This window comes from Octodon degus, unplaced genomic scaffold, assembly GCF_000260255.1.
Source record: "Octodon degus isolate 3935 unplaced genomic scaffold, OctDeg1.0 scaffold00078, whole genome shotgun sequence".
NCBI lineage: Eukaryota > Metazoa > Chordata > Mammalia > Rodentia > Octodontidae > Octodon > Octodon degus.
The window spans coordinates 11,362,429-11,381,069 of record NW_004524654.1 but is presented as its reverse complement, the minus strand read 5'-3'; the positions used below and the strand labels follow the sequence as shown (position 1 = coordinate 11,381,069).

At 34.6% G+C, this 18,641-nt stretch overlaps 1 protein-coding gene across 1 annotated transcript in view; it reads left to right on the top strand.

Moving 5' to 3' along the window:
• Positions 1 to 18,641, top strand: part of Vrk2 (vaccinia related kinase 2) — a 115,641-nt gene that overhangs the window by 43,576 nt on the left and 53,424 nt on the right. The window contains exons 5-6 of the mRNA XM_004636188.2: positions 501 to 606; positions 1,810 to 1,902. Of these exons, the coding sequence (XP_004636245.1) occupies positions 501 to 606; positions 1,810 to 1,902 (199 nt within the window). The remainder of the gene's footprint in view (positions 1 to 500; positions 607 to 1,809; positions 1,903 to 18,641) is intronic.

Genomic DNA, 18,641 nt, shown 5'->3' with positions numbered 1-18,641 from the left:
ATATCAAATTATATAATCAAGTACATATTATAATCAGATAATTATTCCTTATGCGATCTAATAGATACATGTCGCTGTGTATCACATGACCCAAAATATGGTGACTTATAACACCAAACTTACAGTAACAGAGTTCCTATGGGTCAGCAGTTCTCGTGTCCTATCTGGATGCTTCTAGCTCAAGATCTTTAGAATAGAGGCAGCTGTGTGCTGGGCTGTAGTCTGTAATTTTAAAAAGACATTTTCTTTCCATTATCTAAGGCACTGGGAATAATCCATTACCACATTCTTTTCTAGAAAACAAACTCCTTACTAAACATGAAATAGTATATTTTTGCAAAATAATAAGTGTTATTAATGTGTGTTCATTCTCTAAGGGTTCAGCTTGCATCATTTATGGTTATTTGATGGAAAGTATTTTTTCTTGTTTGAAATTCACTGATAGATAGCTATCAGCACTATTATCTCAGGGAGATCTCATTTTGATTTGTCTGTTATAGTTACAGGTTTATGGTAATGGAAAGATTAGGAATAGATTTACAGAAGATCTCTGACCAGAATGGGACATTTTCAAAGTCAACTGTCCTTCACTTAGGTCTCCGAATGGTAAGAAGGAATGACTTATTTCACATAATCCAATTTGGATTATTTCCTTGTTCCATTGTACAAATCTTTTCCCTTTGTGGAATTATTAGATAATGAATGTTTATTGCTCTAGAAATGGCACTTTTGAGAATAGAGGTTACTTTGTTGAAATTGATAACATTGGGCTCTATAAATGAGAGAATGTGCTGTGTTTGCCACTGCTCACTCAATTAAGAATTGGTTTTACTGTATTTTTTTTGTTGTTGTTGTTCTTCACAGCTTTGTTTTACATATCAGAGCAAGCTTGCGCTGCTGTAAGAATAACCTCTTTTGTCAACTATATTTGTAGCAATTCAAGTTCTGGCTATATATATTATGTTTTTAAACTAAACATGTAATGCTATAAGGGTATTTTGCGGCTTTTACTATGAATTAGGGTTGGTGGCAGTATTAATTGTGGCAATGAATAATACATGCTTTAATAAAAAAGGAACATTAAAAGTAGCACTCATGAATGCATTTGTTATATTACATACAGTATTTGTCTTGTATTATTTTGCTTAAGTCTCATTTTATTTTTTTCCATTTTAAGTAGAATGAAACTACCATGCTAGGTTGTGATGTGTCAAATGGAACTTATTAATTTTCCCATTCATCCATTCATCCATCCAACAAGCCAGTAAATATTTATTGAACACCAGGTATATGTAGCATATAAGGCCGAAGGTCTTTAAAGATGAAGCTCAGAATTTTTCTATTACTGTACACGGGAGGAATGCTCATGGACATGGTATTTTGTTCAGAGGTCTCAAAGACTTGATTTTTAATTATTCCTTGGGTGAAAAATTGCTGAGTGGGCTTCATGAGAATTTTATTGTAGATCTCTGATATTGTGCTCTGTGCAGTGGCATTTGGCCACTGGGCTGTCAGTAGCATATGTGTAGGGATTGTTGATTCTGAGTTCTTTCCATTGGAAGTTCATTTAAAACCCTTGATACTTAAAGATCATTTTTGTTCACTTTTTTTCCAGGATGAGCAACTAGAAATGCTATTTTAGAATAACTAAACTGTAATTATGAAATAGATCACTTTGTCATTATTAATATGGAAAACTCATGTTATTCTGTATTTAAAATATTTAAGTTGATCATGAGTTCTAAATAGACAGCAGTATAAAGCCAGCAGTATAATGTTATATTCTTCTTCTTTTTTTTTTTTTTTCAGCTGGATGTACTAGAATATATACATGAAAATGAATATGTTCATGGTGATATAAAAGCAGCGAATCTACTTTTGGGTTATAAAAGTCCAGATCGGGTAAATACAGCTTTAAATTTCTCTGGTCAAGAAGAGTATACAAAATACCATATTAAAATATTGTAATATAAACTCTTAACTCTGAGGAGATTAGAAATGAGGGCTTAACATGATGAATGTTTTCATTTATCTTACCTTGGTGATCTAATTTAATCCTTGCACTAAACTAATGAGCAATTATGATGAAGAAACTGAAATTCAGAAGGCTTAAGTCATTTGGTAATGGGTACATAGTTAGGATGTGACTAGGAATCTGAATTCCTGAGAAGATATCATATAGATAAACAAAAACCATCAAAATCTAGTGAAAGAGGGATGAATTTATACGATGGGGGGAAAAAGAAAGTTGTTACAATATCTTTCTTTCTCCTACAAAAGAACAATTAAGTTTGAAATAGAGAAGTACTTCCAGGAGGACTTTCAGTAATGATGGAAATGTTTGGTGTTTATCTGGTATAGTAACTACTAACAAAGTGTTTAGTACTTGCATCATGGGTAGTACACTGCAATACCATCTTGTGGCAAGTATGTGGAGCAGTGTGTGTGCTCATTTGTTGCTGGTGGGAATGCAAAATGGTACAGCCGTTTTGGAACACATTTTTCATAGTTTCTTAGGAAATTAAAACATTCTTACCATACTATCCAGTAATTATGCTTCTTGGCATTTACCCAGAGGAGTTCAAAACTTACACATACTTCAAAAACTTTTATACATATTCTTAAGGTTTTTTTATTTTTATTCATGCATGTTTGTATAATTCCAACTCTCTGATATTCTGAAAAATCTAAATCTATGGGGGAATTAAAAACATTAGTAATTACCTGTTATCAGAAGAGAGGGAAGGACAAATAGACCAAACACAGGAGGTTTTTAGCAGAGTGAAACACTTCGGTATACAGCAATGGTTGATGTATGTCATTGTTTTTTTGTGAAGCGCCATAGAGTAAGCACAAAGAGTGAACCTCAGTGTAAAAAGTTGGCCTTGTGTCAGTGTAGATTTCTCTGCTATAACACCTGTATCACACTGGCGAGGGATGTGGGTGGTAAAGAGACGGGGTCTGCAAGCTGGAATTGTGTACAAACTATACTTCTGCTTATTTCTACCTACATTGAAACTAAAACTTCTCTAGAAAATTAGTCTCTTATTAAAATGTGCCTAAGGAAATGGATTTTTATTGTTCCATAGTTTAAATGACTATGTGTAAACTAATAGTTGTAATAGCACAGATTTAAATAGTTAAAAATTGAGTCTCAAAATAATATAATTGAATATTTGACTGTTCAATATTTTTGGCATGGATATGGAAACTAAACTGTTAGAAAGGAAGGAACACCTGGATGAGAGAGAGAAGAAAAGAAAGAAGGAAGGAAAAAATATATATATGTACATACACAGGATAACTTGGATAATTATACTGCTGACTTCTGTTGGTCTGTTCAAAGAAACAGTTAATGCTTAATTTTTTTTCTCCTTTTTAATTTTTTATAATTTTTGGACAAATTTTGCATGCCTATATCTGGTAATCTGAACAACTAATTTGAAGAAAGCAATATGCAATATAACAACCATTATTGAATTCCTGTCATTTTTTTAGTAAAATTCTGTATCATTTCTGTTTTTTAATTTTTTTATTCTCTTTAGAAAATAAAAATAAAATAAAAATACAAGAGAAGTTGGTCACAGTGGCACATAACTGTGATCCAACACTCTTGGGGGCTGAGGCAGGAGCAAACTTGACTCCAGCTTGGGTAACTTAGTGACTTAGTGAGATTCTGTGTGAAAAATTTGAAATAATAAAGGATTAAAATGACTAAGATATAGCTATGATAGCTCAGTGTTCAATACCCAGTTACCACATAAAAGATTTTTAAAAAGTTAAAGAATGGATAGGTAAAAAATTTACTTGTTTGTATATTTAAAAACAGACAAAAAGAAAGTTGAAAATATAGTTATGACAAATATTTGAGAATATCTAGCATCACTAAATTAATAAAAGTCATAGGTACATTCATAAAGTAACAATAAAGGGCAATGAACAGAAAACTGGAGAAATATGACTGTCCTAGAAACCAATGACAGAGGTTAGTTTTGCTAAAAAGTGAAACAGTAGGGCAAAACAGTTAAGCGAGGGCTGGGTATGTAGCAAAATGGCTAGTCTCCTGGAGCTTGGGTCTGCCCAGAACTGGAGAGAAAAGAAACTGGAGAAGAGCGAGCTGGCCTTTTCGAAGGAGAGAGCCAACTGGAGAAGTGTAAACAACAACACTGAGACGGATGAGGGCGGGAGAATGTGTGGAGTGCCAGTGGACATGTGCATTAAATGAAAAGGGGAAGATATAGTAGATTAATCGAAGGACAGTTTGGCTACTATTAAAAGCCTTTAAAATCTGCAGTTTTTTAAAGGTTAGGTTTACTGAATTATAATTGTCAAACACTGTTTCATTCCCAAAAGTTCTCTCATTCCTCATTGCATTCAGTTTCTCCTGCCACCAAGCCCTGGTAATACTTTCTGCCCCTGTATTTTGACATTTCCAGAAATGTTATGCAAGTGGAAATACAAGGCATATACTATTTTAAGTCTAGCTTTATTCACTTAGCGTAGTGCTTAATGCTTTTGAGATTTATCTTTATCTTTCATTTTAACTTATTCCTTTTTGTTAATTGATAGCATTTTATTGAAGACTGCTTTTTAAAAATCTATTTATCTGTTGATGAACATTTACATTGTTTCCTGATTTTGATAATTACCAGTAAAATAATACTTGTTTGTAGGCTTATATTTTAATTTCTCTTGGTAACAGGAGAGTATTAATTTATGGATCATATGATAGTGTATGTTTAACTGAAAAACTTCTGAGCTGTTTTTTGGAATGATTGCACCATTATATAATTCCTGCCACCCATGTATGAAGATTCTATTTGCTCTGCATTTTGGTTAGTTTTCTATATTTTCTGTCATCGTAGATGTTATCACATGTAGTAGTTTAAATTTGTAACAGTTGTCCCTAATAACTAATGATATTGATCAGATTTCATGTGGTGCCAGGGTTCAAACCCTGGTCCTTGATGCATGTCTAAGAAGGTGCTTAGCCTGCCGAGCTATGTTGCCGGCCCTTGTCAGATATTTGTTTTATAGAAGCCTCCGAAATGTATGGCTTATCTCTTCATTCTCTTGTGATTTGCACTTTTTGGGCCTAAGTCAAGGTCACAAATGTTTTATCATAAATTTTCTTCAAAAGGTTTCTAGAACTTTTACATTTGGATTCCTGACTAATTTGCAGTTAGCTTCTAGATTTGATGTAAGGTACTAATAAAAAATAAAAACAAAAAAATACATCGTACAGATTTTAAGATAAAGATTTGTTCCAGTACCATATGTTGTAATGAATTTTCTTTCCCCAGTGAGTTGCATCAGAACTTATGTAAAAACTCAGTTGACCACCACACACACACACGTCTGTTTCTGAATTCTCTTTCAAATATTATACTTAGTGTGTCTTTAGAGTCTTGAATTTAGGTAGTGTGAATCTTCCAAATTTTTTAATGTTTTAGTAGCTCTTCTGGCCAATTGAGAATTTCATATATAGTATTATTTTAAAATCAGTTTGTCAATTTTTATTAATTACTATTATTATTATTATTTTATTTATTGTTTTTGGCAGAACTGGGGATTGAACTCAGGCCCTTGTGCTTGCCAAGCAAGTGCTTATTCTACTAAGCCATCTCCCCAGCCCCTGAGCTATCTCCCCAACCCCTGAGCTATCTCCCTGACCTCTGTCAATTTCTGTTTAATGACTTGCTAGGATTTTGATGGCATTATGGTATAGATTTCCTTGAGGAAGTAGATATTTTAACAATGTGGTATCTTTTGACTGTTGTCAAATTAATTCATTTGGAAAAATACGATCTTCTAATATACAAAATATTTTATTTCTGATGTGATTTGTTTTTTGCTATTGTCTCTAGCTATTTCAGATTATAATTTCCAAATATTGTGAATTCTTAAGTTATTTCTCTGCTATTCTGTTTTGTTCAGTGAATGGTTCTGTATATGATTAGTGAGAATTATTTAAAGTTTAGAGATAGGGGCCATCTTACTGAATGTTTCATGAACCCTTAAAAACAATATGTATCCTGCTGTTTGTTTTGGGATAGAATGCTTAATGAATGTCAACCAGGTAAAATTAATTGAGTTGTTGAAATTTCCCATATTCCATCTGAGAAAGTCTAGAAACCTGTAATTCAAATTATGAATGAATCTTTTCTCCTTTTCCTGTCAGTTTTTGTTTCCTGTACTTTAGTATACTGGTACTGGTTTTATATGTATTTATGATTTTAATGTCTTCTTTATGAATTAACTCATTTTAAGATGTGTAATGTTTCTTATTTGGAGATCTATCTTATTTGATATTATAGACATATCAGCTTTCTTTTGATTAATATTTGCCTTGTGTATATTTTCACTCCTTTTACCCTTAATCTTCATTCAATTAAATTTCTTGAGGATAGTATGTTCATTTTTAAGCTTATTTTTAAGCTTTACTAATGGAAGTCTATAGAAACTTATACTCTGGATAATTCCTACATTAATGTTATGAAGTTAGGTGATTTCTGTGAATTCTCTATGACAGTTTATCACTGTGACTGGTCAGGAATAAAAGTTTTCAGCTTTGTGTTCACCCTGAGAATTGTTCTATTCCCTGCATCCTGCGCTTTGTCCTATGGACAAGACTCAGGGAGCTCCCTACACAGATGGCTCTCGCTTTTGACCCTTTCAAACTCAGAAGTCGCACATTCTGCTGGAAGCTTTCTGCTCAGTGTCCCCACTCAGCAGGATTGCTGTACTGACTTTAGTAGGCATGCCTGCTTCTGGGGTAGAATTACCCCCGAGCAGAGAGCTGGGACATACATAGATGTACTTAATTGGTTTCCTTTTTATCAAGGATCATCTTTCACTACCTGTTTATAATCTACAACCAATTATATCCTGCACTTTATCTGGATTCATAATTATGTGCAGTGAAGATGTGAATCCAGCTATTATACTAGATTTCTGAAATCAAAAGGGCCAGTTTTACTTTCTTACATTTTTCTGTTCCTATCTTTTGCTTCCCTTTTCTTTCACTTTCTTGTCTTTTTTTCTCTTTTTTCTTTTCTTCCTTCTTTCCTTGCTTTATTCCTTCCTTCATTACTTTCTTCACTTCCTCCCTCCCACCCCCTTGTATTAATTTAGTTGTGAGGGATTTTTGATATGAGTTGTATTAGCCCTTTCTCTGTTACATATATTATAAGTATTTTCTCTTATTTTGCATTTTAGTCCATTGATTATGTTTGTGATGTTTCATTGCCATATATGTTTTAGGATTGTGGTTTACGTTTGTATGTGTGACTATGTTATGTTTCCATTTAGGTCAAGGAAATAGCTATAAATTCTGTGTTCTTGAATAGTGTGTTGTTATGGAATAGATACTGAATTTCTTTAAAAGCTTGTTTAGCTTATATGGAAACCAAGTCATCTGTTTATTTCATCTGTTAAGATGGTATAGCTGGGCATAGTGGTCCATGCCTGTAATCCCAGCATTTGAGAGACTGAGGCAGAAGGATTGCTGTAGGCTTGCGGTCAGTCTGGGCTACATAATGAGCTAAAGGCTAGGCTAGACTGCAGTGTGAGACCATATTTCAAAAAAAAAAAAAAAGATAGCATAGTTTATTACTGCGCTTCTAATATTGAACCCACTGTGCTCTCTAGGAATGAACTTCAGTTTTTTATAACAGCATTTATTTACTGTGGTATTAAGATATGCCCAGTGATATTATATGTTGTACTTTCTGGTTGGTAGTTAGTGATACTGATTTCTTATTTCCAAGTTTTTATTCCATATTGGATTTCTGTATAACGTTGTATTTGCTTCATGAAAAGAATTTGGAAGTTTTACTTCATTTTCAATGTGTCAGAAATATTTTTGTGAGATCGGAACCATTTCATCCTGGAGTGTGAGACCATCTCTTTCCACCACTTTTCTGTGACGTAGTGCTTTGTATTGAACTCAGGACATTGCACTTACCAGTCAGGTGCTTATGCCACTGAGCTCTCTGGCCCTGAAATAGTACTTCCCTTTTTCTAATGAAAATTAGTTGTTTAAACTCTTTATTTTAATTGGGGTAGTTTTAGTAATTATGTATTTTTACTTAAATTTTCAAATTTATTTCACTAGTGACCTAATCACTTTTTGATCTTTTGGCCCAGTATGTAGTAATTTATAAATCCTCAAAAGTTTTCAATTTATTTCAACAATCATTTAAAAAATATTTTTAAATTTTATTTTACATTCTTTTATTCTTTCTTCATGTATATAAGTGATAGTCCCTCTTGGGAATTTTCAACAGATGAAGTTCAATTTACTAATGAGATGTTTTTCTCTTCATGTTAGTATTTGATTTTGTCTATATTATGTTTTTCCTTGTGCTTTTTAAATTTTACATTTTTATTTCTTTTTTTAGATCTTCCTTTGGGATCTTATTTATTGTTATTTTTAAATTGTATACACCCTTAAGTGTATAAGACTATGAATTTTCCTCTGGTTGCTGCTTTGTACGTCATAGATTTTGATATGTACTTTGCTTATGGAAAAAAGGCTTATAGTTTGTTAAAAGGAAGTTCCATAAGAATTTCTTTAATATTTACATGATGGGCCTTTGTTTTATTTTTGCTTAATTCTATTAGAATATGATTAGGGTGGGCCAGCCAGATAGCTCAGCTAACTAAAGCCCCTGCTTAGGCAGGTGCAGGGACTAGGGTTCCCCAGCATGCCTTGCTGGCCCCACCCCCGGGGCACACTGAGATGGCGATTGAGACTGGGCGTGGTGGTGCACACCTGTAATCCCAGCTCTTGGGAGGCTGAAAACAGGAGGATCACTAAGAGTCCAGTCCATGTAATGACACCTTGTAGACCCTGTACTTAAAAGTACAATAAATAAAGTTAAAGAAAAAAAGAATATGATTAAGGTATTTATAATAATTTTTCTCTTTGGAGTACACTGATGCTTTAATTATTACTTAGGAGATGATCAGTGTTTATTAAGTTTTTGTGCTTGCTTGTGAAAAAGATAGGATGAATTTTCCAAAGGTAAAGTGTAGTACATGCCCAGAACATCTATCTTGTTGACTGTGGTCTGTGTCAGCTGTCTTTATTTAGATTTGTCTATTTAGACTATTTTGTGCTGATAAAGTTTTCTTACTATATTTCTGTCTCCTTACTTCACTGTAGTTTTTTTAATCATTGCTGTGCTATTTGATAATTGGTCATTATTAGGTTTTTTCTCCCTTTTTTATTTAATTGTTTTAATAAAACAATTCTCTTCCATAAGGCCTGTTTTGGAGTGGCACTGCTTATGAAAATGTGTGATTTTATTTTAGTGATTAACTTGAAGCTTAATTTTTTAGGATGCTCTTAGCACATTCTTTCATCATTTAGGCTTTTATTACTATGTTATTGGTTGAAGCATTGATTAGTTTGCAAATATGCCTTATTTATTATCAATGCACTTATTTTAATTTTCAGTTCTTCTTACCATTATTATATGCTTTAATTGTTCTACATTGCTTTTTTAGAAAATGTATCCATTGTATATTCTTCTTTCACTTACCCTTGTCTAACTTTATCTTAATGCAAATGTATTAGATGCTCCAATTTCTGTTCTTGTGACAAAGTAGCCTACAGTATGTTAGATGCTCTTATTTCTCTCCTTGTGACAAAGTAGCTTCTTCATCTCATGGTTGGATGAAGGTCATCTACTGGATCCCTGCTGAAGAAGTGCCTATGGATACAGTATTTCCTTACTTGTTTAAAACTTTTTAAATGGCAAAGGCATTTAAAATTTTTTTATTAATATATATGAAGTACAGAACTCTGATATTTGTTTTGGGGAATTTGTATATTCATATAATATGTTTTAACCATTTTAAATCCATTTAACCTCCTTGTTACTTCCCCCTACTCCCTGATTTTCTGCTCATCCCTGAAAAGGATTCTGTAAAATAGGTATATGGAACATCATACTGAGTACCTCTTCCAACTGTAGTCAAGGAAGGGGAAGCCTCCTTTCATATAACTTGTTTAAAACATTTTAGAAAAAGCATTGATAAGCTTAAAAAACAACTTCTATGTCTTTAAATATTTATTTCACAGTTTCTTTTTTTAATTTTTAAAAATTCTGCTTTATTCTTACCTTGACCTTTAGGTTAAAACAAATGAATGGGATTTCTTACTATCCAAATTATTTAAATTAGTATTTAAAAATATATATATTTATTTTAGAAAAAAAGCTATTGAACATCTAACGGAGTGGTGAACACCTTATCTACTTGGAAAACTGAGGAAGAAGAATCACAGGTTCTGGAATAGAACTACAAAAAACCTGGGATTCATACAGAACCAGAAGAGACCCAGAATAGCAAAAGCACTCCTGAGCAGCAAAAGCAAAGCAGGGACATCGCAATGCTCGGCTCTAAGTTATGTTACAAGGGCTGGCCAGTAGCTCAGTGGATTAAAGCACCTGCAAGCAGGTGCCAGGGCCAGGGGTTCTATCCCTGGGCCTGCTGTGCCAGCCCTGCCCCTGGGATGCACTGAGACGGTGATTGAGACTGGACGTGGTGGCATATGCCTATAATCCCAGCACTTGTGAGGCTGTAAACAAGAGGAGCACTATGAGTCCAATCTAGTAGTGAGACCCTGCACCCCTATAGACCCTTCCCTAAAAGATACAGAAAAAAAAGTGACATTACAAAGCTATAGTGACTAAAGACCACATGGCACAGACACCATAGAAAGACATGCAACTAAGTGGAAGCCACTGCGTGCAGAAGCTGCCCCAGATACGTTCAGCCACCTGATTATTGACAACAGGACCAAAACAGATGCTGAAGGAAGCATACCTTGTTTAACAAATGGTGCTAGGAAAACTAATGACACGCAGGGGATTATATCTAGATGTGTATCTCTCACCATGTACAGATTAAGACCTATCTACTAAAGTGGAAACATTCAAGATACAAAGGAAAGATCATTTTGTATTTATATATACAAAATAGGATAAATTTACAGCTGCTTTTGCTTAACTCAGTGAGAAGAAAGAGGTGTACTAACAGTGTTTGGACAGAATATCCTGTCTGCTTCTTGTACTATGGATAACCACTTAGAAGAAAACAATGTACAGTGTATTGACTCAAAACTGTCCTATTAATCAGCTGTGAAACTCATTCATATTTATTTCTCAATAAAAAATAAATATAAAATAAATAAATAAAAGTTTAAAAAAATAAATAAATAAAATGGAAATATTCGATCTGCAGGGAGATAAAATAGGAACAACTTTGAAGACATAAGCATGGGCAAGGACTTTCTGAATAGAACCTCACTTGCATAAGAAATAACATCAAGAATCAACAATTGGGATTGTGTCACATTAAGAAGCTTCCACCCAGCTAAAGAAAAAATAGAGTGAAGAGACAGCCTATAGAATAAGGTATAAAATTTGAAAGCTATCATTGGACAGAGGATTAATATCTAGAATATAGCAAGCACTCAAAAATATTAGACTCCCACAGAATAAAAGACCTGATCTGATAGGCCCTTCTCAGAAGAAGAAGTACACATAACCAATAGATATTTGAAAAAAAAATGTTCAGTATCTCTGGTCATTAAGAGCAGTGCACATTAAAAAAAAAAGCACTGGGATTCTGTTTTACTCCAGAAAGAGTAGCTGTCATGAAGAAATCAAATAATAGTAAACGCTGGCCAAAGGTGAAGGAAAAAACAAACCTTTTATACTGTTGGTGGGAAAGTAAAGTAAGTACAGCCACTTTGGAAGTCAGTATAGCGATTGCTCCAAAAACAAAAAATGGAAATTCTAGTGAATTGAACTGTTCTGCTTGTAGGTATCTTCCTGACAGTTTTAAAGGCTTCATATTTCAGTGATGCCTGCATACCCATGTTTGGAGCAGTGTAACTCATAAGAGCGAAGTTGCAGGAGCAGCTCGTGTCATGTCAGCTGATGAAAGAACAAAGAAAATATATTTATCTACAATGAAGTGTTAACCCATGATAAAGAAGGATAAATTTGAGTTATTTGTAGGAAAATGGATGTAACTAGAGTCTATAATGTTCAGTCAAATCAATTAGCACATAAACTTAGTATCACATGGTTGCAGCTGCGGATATAGCTCAACAGCACGTGCCAACCTGGAAAGTGCAAGGTCATGAGTTTGATTCCCAGTACCAAAATGAAACAAAAAGTAACATGCTTTCTCTTACATGAGAAACTCAAAGTATAAGTAATTTAAAGAACTAAATTAGAGATAAAAGGAAAGGAGATGTTTGCAAATGGGAAGGGAACCAAGAGATTGGGGAGGGAGGGGATGAAAGCAGTATAGGAAGTAAAATGAATTAAGATGTGTTATATATATGTACCAGCTACCTACAAGGAATGTAATCATTATGTGCTGCAAACATGTAGCAAGAAAAATTAGAAAAGAAATGTTCCAGGCAAGTCTGGGTAAGTTAGCATGACCCTGCCTGTCTGGGATGTAGCGTACTGAATTATTGCTTACCATACAAGTGATGGTGGGTTTCATTAAACTGTTTAGTGAAACATAAAAGTGATTGTGGGTTTCATTAAGCTATTATTTAAATTAAAATTTAAATTATGAAACATACAGAAGAGATAATTTTTTAAGACTCAGTACACTTATTGATCTTTTAAAGCATTATGATATTACCATTATATTAATATATGTTTCTAAGTCTATGTTTCCCTAATAATCAGAAACAGTTGGCCTGCCAAATCTAAGCTTGAAAATTCTTGTGAAAACGTTATCAATTTTAAAATCTAAGAGTGTGATGCCTATGCCTAATTGAAAGCTCATGGATGATCTATAAGAAATGATGCCAAGTGGTTGTTTTGAGTAATAGCCATTTGGCTGTATCTCCCCAGTGTCATAATGAGGGAAAGTGACAACTGTTAACCAGCCTTGCACTTCCCATTTTAGTAGGGGTATGTTTTCCTTACATCTGGAAAGGGATCCCTTTATTAATAGGAACCTTATTCTTTTCTCAAGTGCCAGTATGTACCCCTGCTCTTATGTGAAGCCTTTCTTGATGATGGTGATCTCTAATGATCTTCTCGTTCGCTGATTTTGTTAGCTTCTAGTATGTATTTTATACTCATGAGCCCTCAGGTCTCACTTTTTTTGTATTATCCTAAATTCTGCACTAGAATTACCTCTGTAAGATTTATAGATACATAGACCTCTTCTTTTATATTCCTCATAGCAAATATGTCTGTATTTTTTATGTTTCTTCAAGAAATACTTTCTTGGCTATCCAAGACATAAGGCTAATTTTGACACAGTTATCTTTTGTCTCAGTACTAGGTGCACCTTGACCATAAACCATCTTTCCCCATCATATTCCCTGTTGTTCTTGTTTCAAAGCTTCCATCTAAGTCAAAGAGGATGACTGTTGCAGGTAGAGAGAAGTTCTTTATGTCTGTGTATGGAATGTCTAGTGGGACTCAGGAGATGTGTTACTTTTTTGTTTTCTTTTTGAGACAAGGTCTCCCTGTATAGTTTGGACTGGCTTTGAACTCACAGTAAGCTTTCCACTTCGGGCTCCTGAGTGCTAGGAGCTACCAAATCCCAACCTGTTATATTTGAAAACAGTTGTCCCATTCACATCTTGACTGCTGGGCGTGGTGCTGGACTGTTAGGACACCAGGTCTGGTCCTAGCTCTGCCAGTGAGCAGAATGAGACCCTACAGTGAGTTGTTTAACCTGTATTAATGTTAGCTTTCTAGTCTAAAGAAATAGAAGACTTCCGCTAAATGATCTTTAAAATTCTATATTTATCTGACAGTATGTTTTGCAAATTCTTAGTGTTTGTTGCAAAAAAGTAATATTTCTTACAGTATTTCCAAAATGTCTTGCCTATTGTGGCTAAGGTAAGGAAATGAAAAAGTTTAATTTTAGTGATCAAGGAGAAGGAATTGTAGATCTAACCTGCATGTGGTGGCAAAATACTTTCAAAGTCCCTTGGGTATCCACAGGACAGAGTCATATGCCTCATTAAAGTTACTTGTTCACTGTTTGCTAGTGGGAATTCTAACACAAGCTATATATCAGTCATTGTTGCTCACAAGATGGAGTGGGAAAGTGTGTTTCTAAGAATTGTACATGGTAAGTGAATATCATATGGTTGTTATTTAGAGAAAGTATTTTCTTTATTGATCATACATAAAATTTAGATCTAGTAATACTTCTGTATGTCACTATTTCCACAATAGTGTTATATATTTTAGTTTGATAATATCAAAATATCACTAGGTGTCATAGCTGGTGAGACTATTTTAAACTAGTTTTGCTATCATGTACACAGGGATGTAACAGTGATGTTTATAGTTTTGATATGAAATCACGTGCACATAATTCTTTTTTGTAGTAAGGTTCTGCTGCATATTTTCAGTAAAGGAAATACTAGAAATTGTTCATGTGAATTTAGTTTTAAAAAATTTTTAACAATTTTTGTGAGTTTTTATTAATAGCATTATTTTAAAAATATGTGTCACTGATTTTCCTTGTCTCAGTATAAATATTTGTCACATGAACATCCTGCTATTGAACATTAATGACTTGCTCTGTACTTTGTTTTATTTAGCTGAGTGTTATATCCTTTCTAAGAATTTTTTCCTGGCCTGGCCAGATAGCTCAGCAGACTAAAGCACTTGCTTAGGAAGGCGCAGGACCTGGATTCAATCCCCGGGGTGCGCTGAGATGGCAACTGAGACTGAGTGTGGTGGCGCATGCCTGTAGTGTTTGGGAAGCTGAAAACAGGAGGATCATTATTAATCTGATCTGTGTAGTGAGACCCTGTAGACCCTGTACTTCATACATTAAAAAGAATTTTTCCATATGATTTGTAAAATTAAAATCAACCCCAAATTTATTTTCATCCATTTTTCCATAATACGGTAATACTGTTGTTTCCTTGAACTTCAGTTTTAGTATTTTAAAAACATTTAAGTAAGTACATGGTTACCCTAATAATTTAATAGTATTTCCTTTGTCAGAATTCACTCAACATAAGCAAAGGAACATGTTTCAAAATTTAAATTAGAAATATTTTAAAAATTCGTTCTTCAAAATACTGTGGAAAATGATAGCTATCTGAATGTGGACTTTTAAAGTCTTTTTGGAGAGTATTGAAAATATTGAAGACAGACACATAATATATAACTTAGCAGCCATGACATCTGTATTTAGAATTAATATTTTATGAAGTCTATGTTAGTTTTCTTCTAAGAAGGTACATTTAAAAGTTTTTCATTTTGAAAAATTTTAACCATACTGAAAAATAGATAACTCCATATACACTTGGATTTTTTTTTTTTTTTTTTTTTTTTGGTGGAACTGGGGATTGAACTCAGGCCCTTGTGCTTGCCAGGGAAGTGCCTATTTCACTGAGCCATCTCCCCAGCCCTTGGATTTTAAATATTAACATTTAAAGTTTTAGCTACTTTTTAGCTGAAATATTTTAAATCACAGGCATTGTGGCATATTACCTAAATATTTAAGTATGAATATATCTCCCCCCAAAATAGAGAATTTAATATATGATTATCATGTCTTTGACACTTTTTAAAAAGACATAGTATTGTTGTGTAGCCCAGACTGGTTTTGATCTCACAATAATCCTTCTGCCTCAGCCTCCTGACTGCTGGGATTATAGCAGTAACCCTACTGAGCTATCCTTACCACTCTTAACAAAACTAACCACCATTCATTACTGCCAGATACAATTTTACTACTTCTACTTTCTTTTCTATAATTCATGAGATGAGAGTACAAACAATTGTTATTACAATTGTACTTACAATCACCTCTCTGTTTTCTACAATTCGGCCAATAGATTCTTGTGTACCATAGTTTCCCTTCCTATGAGTTAAGTTGCCTGCATGATCTTAGTGGTCCCTGTTCTCTCTCACAGCTTCTGAATCATTGGATAGAATTGCTAGTTAGTGACACATGTAGTTTATGAAACGGCTGCTGTAGCACCAGACGAATGTGATTTCTATTATATGTACACCAAAGGATCAAGTCTCTCTAGTCTTATAAATAGAAAAATTACAACTGTGTTTTGTTGAATATTACTAGCAGCTGGCCCAGAACATGGGATAAAGGGATTATAATAAGCATTCAGTAAAGGATAAGTGAACAATAAGAAATTGGATAGGTCAGTGTATAAATTAATTTATTATTCTGTCAGTGTTTCAAATAACAAGTACAGCCAGCTATTTTTTAGTGTAACTAGGTACTATAATTAAGTCATTTGTTTATTTCTTAAATTTCTGGTGGGAGATATCTAGCTGTTGTGTCAAGAGACCTTTACTATTTTGTGTTGCTGTGTGAACGTCTTCTTATCTGGAGAACTGTCAGCACAGTCTCAAGACAAAAACAGTGGGGACTGGTGTGGGTTAAATTGTGTGCCCTTAAGGCTGTTTCAGACCTCATACCCAGCCGCTGTGGTGACACACTTCTGTCATCTCAACCCTTGCAGGGCTGAGGAAGGAGGATTGTTGTGAGTTTGAGACCAGCCTGGACTACAAAGTGAGCTCAAGGCCAGCCGGAACTGCGTAGTAAGACCCTGTCTTAAAAAAAAAAAAAAAAAAAAAAAAAAAAAGAAAGAAAGGAAAGCAACAACAACAAAAGACCTCATTTCCAATGCCTATGAACATGTTATTTTGTAGTAGGTCCCTTCTCAAATGATCAAATTAAAGTTCAGTCACTGAGGAGGACCCTTCTTCAGTCCACCTGGTGCCTTTCCAAAGCAAGGGAATCTGAAGATGGACAGTGTGTGCGTGGAGGGATGAGGATGTGGAGAGGACACTATTTAACTTCTCAGCCAAGGACTGCACTGAGAGCACCCTGAGACAGATTGTCCCTCACAGCGCTCAGAAGTCATGGTCAGAAAATAATTATTTTTTAATGATTGTTAAGTTTGATGACAAAAGAAAGACCTTATTTTTTAAAACAGTTTTTAGATTTATAACATGGATTCTTGTCCAGTGCTTTTAGCTCTTCCTGAATACTTACTGATGGTGCATACTGGTTTAAGACTTCTGTGTCTAAATCCCTCGATCCTTTCAATACCACTTTGAGGGAGTTAATTTTATCTTTATACTTTAGATGAACAAACAGAAGTACAAAGAGGTCAAGTAACATGGCTGAGAATGCAGTGGTAGCAAGAGGTAGGACCAGAGCTCATGCATAGGTCTGTGTACTTCACTGAATCTCCACACTTGGAAGACATGCTGTCATTTGAGCTGGTCTGGCTTAAGACTGTTGGTTGCTTGAGCAGGAAGATTTAACCCTTGATAGGAAGGAGACCGTGCGCTTTGAGATCTGCTTCTCTATCAGTCAGTCCTACATAAGCTGACAGAGCAAAGTGCTAGTTGGAATAAGTTACTTTTTTACCAGTCAGGCAGTTTACTTGTTTCCACATAGTTTCTTCCTGTTCTCTTTCTGTGTGTTCACTGACCCAACCTGTCCTGCTGTCTTCAGAATTTCCTGTCCCTCCTATTCTGTAACCTGTGGCTCTCTGTCTCCCTTCACCTAGGACCTAGTCTAGTCTCCCATCAGCTCTTGCCTGAACTGTTGGTATCTTCTCTTAAGTAGATGTTCTTCTTTGTGTTCCTCTGTATCGTTCTGCCAGTGCTAATACTATTTCTTGCCAAGCCCTTCTGCTATGGATATTTGGCTACAAAACTTGTGCCCTCGCTTCTTAGCAGTTTCTGAAGCTCTTGTAAGCTAATGTAGTTTCTTTCTTGCTTTGTGTTGTGCTTCAGCTAAGCTCTCTGATGCCAGCACACACGGATCCATGCTCTGCTCTGCATTCTCCTGTTGTTTCTTCTCCCCTATAACCATCTGAGGAGCTCAAGGCCCCACTTAAACATTGTTAAGTCTCAACTGGAAATAACCTGCGGTTCAGATATCCCATAAAGCTGTCAGGCTGTTAGCAGGGCACTTGCTCCCTCTAAACCTATGATGTGCTTATGTTGTGTCCTATTCCCCGTAGGCCAAATGGAACAAAACGTGGCCTTCTTGTTCAGACTGATTGAAGTTCAAATCAAAGAGTAGCCTGCTACTAGGAGTTTGTTTGCATGTGGCATCTACCTTATTTTCTCAACCTCAGAAGATCTAAGAAACTTCTTTTGGGGATAATAAAGTTTAAATGACTTAACTAGTGAAAAGCACTTAATGTCTTATTTACGAAGAGTTCAGTACATTTCTTTTTCTTTTTTTAATTTTAATTTTATTAGTATATGTTTATGTTCATATTAAAGAGTAGGTACATGTATATAACATAGCTTGTTTCTTTTTAAAATCCCTGCCCAACCCACCTCTCTTTTCCTTATTTTCACTCTTGTCATTACTATTAGCTCTCATTTATGACATAGAATGTTTTTATTCATTCTGGATATCATGCTTTGTAGCCAGAAATCTGTTGAGGAAAAGCTAAGTGATTTTTGTACAATGTTAAAATAGTAAATCCATGGTGGATACAAGTGAAGAAACAATTGCCTGAGGTTAAAGTGAAGCACCTGCCAGAACAGGTTTCAGACGTGAGTGGTGGGTCTAGGAGGGGATATATGGCTTCAGAGAGGATGGTAGGAAGTAGAGAAAGTAAT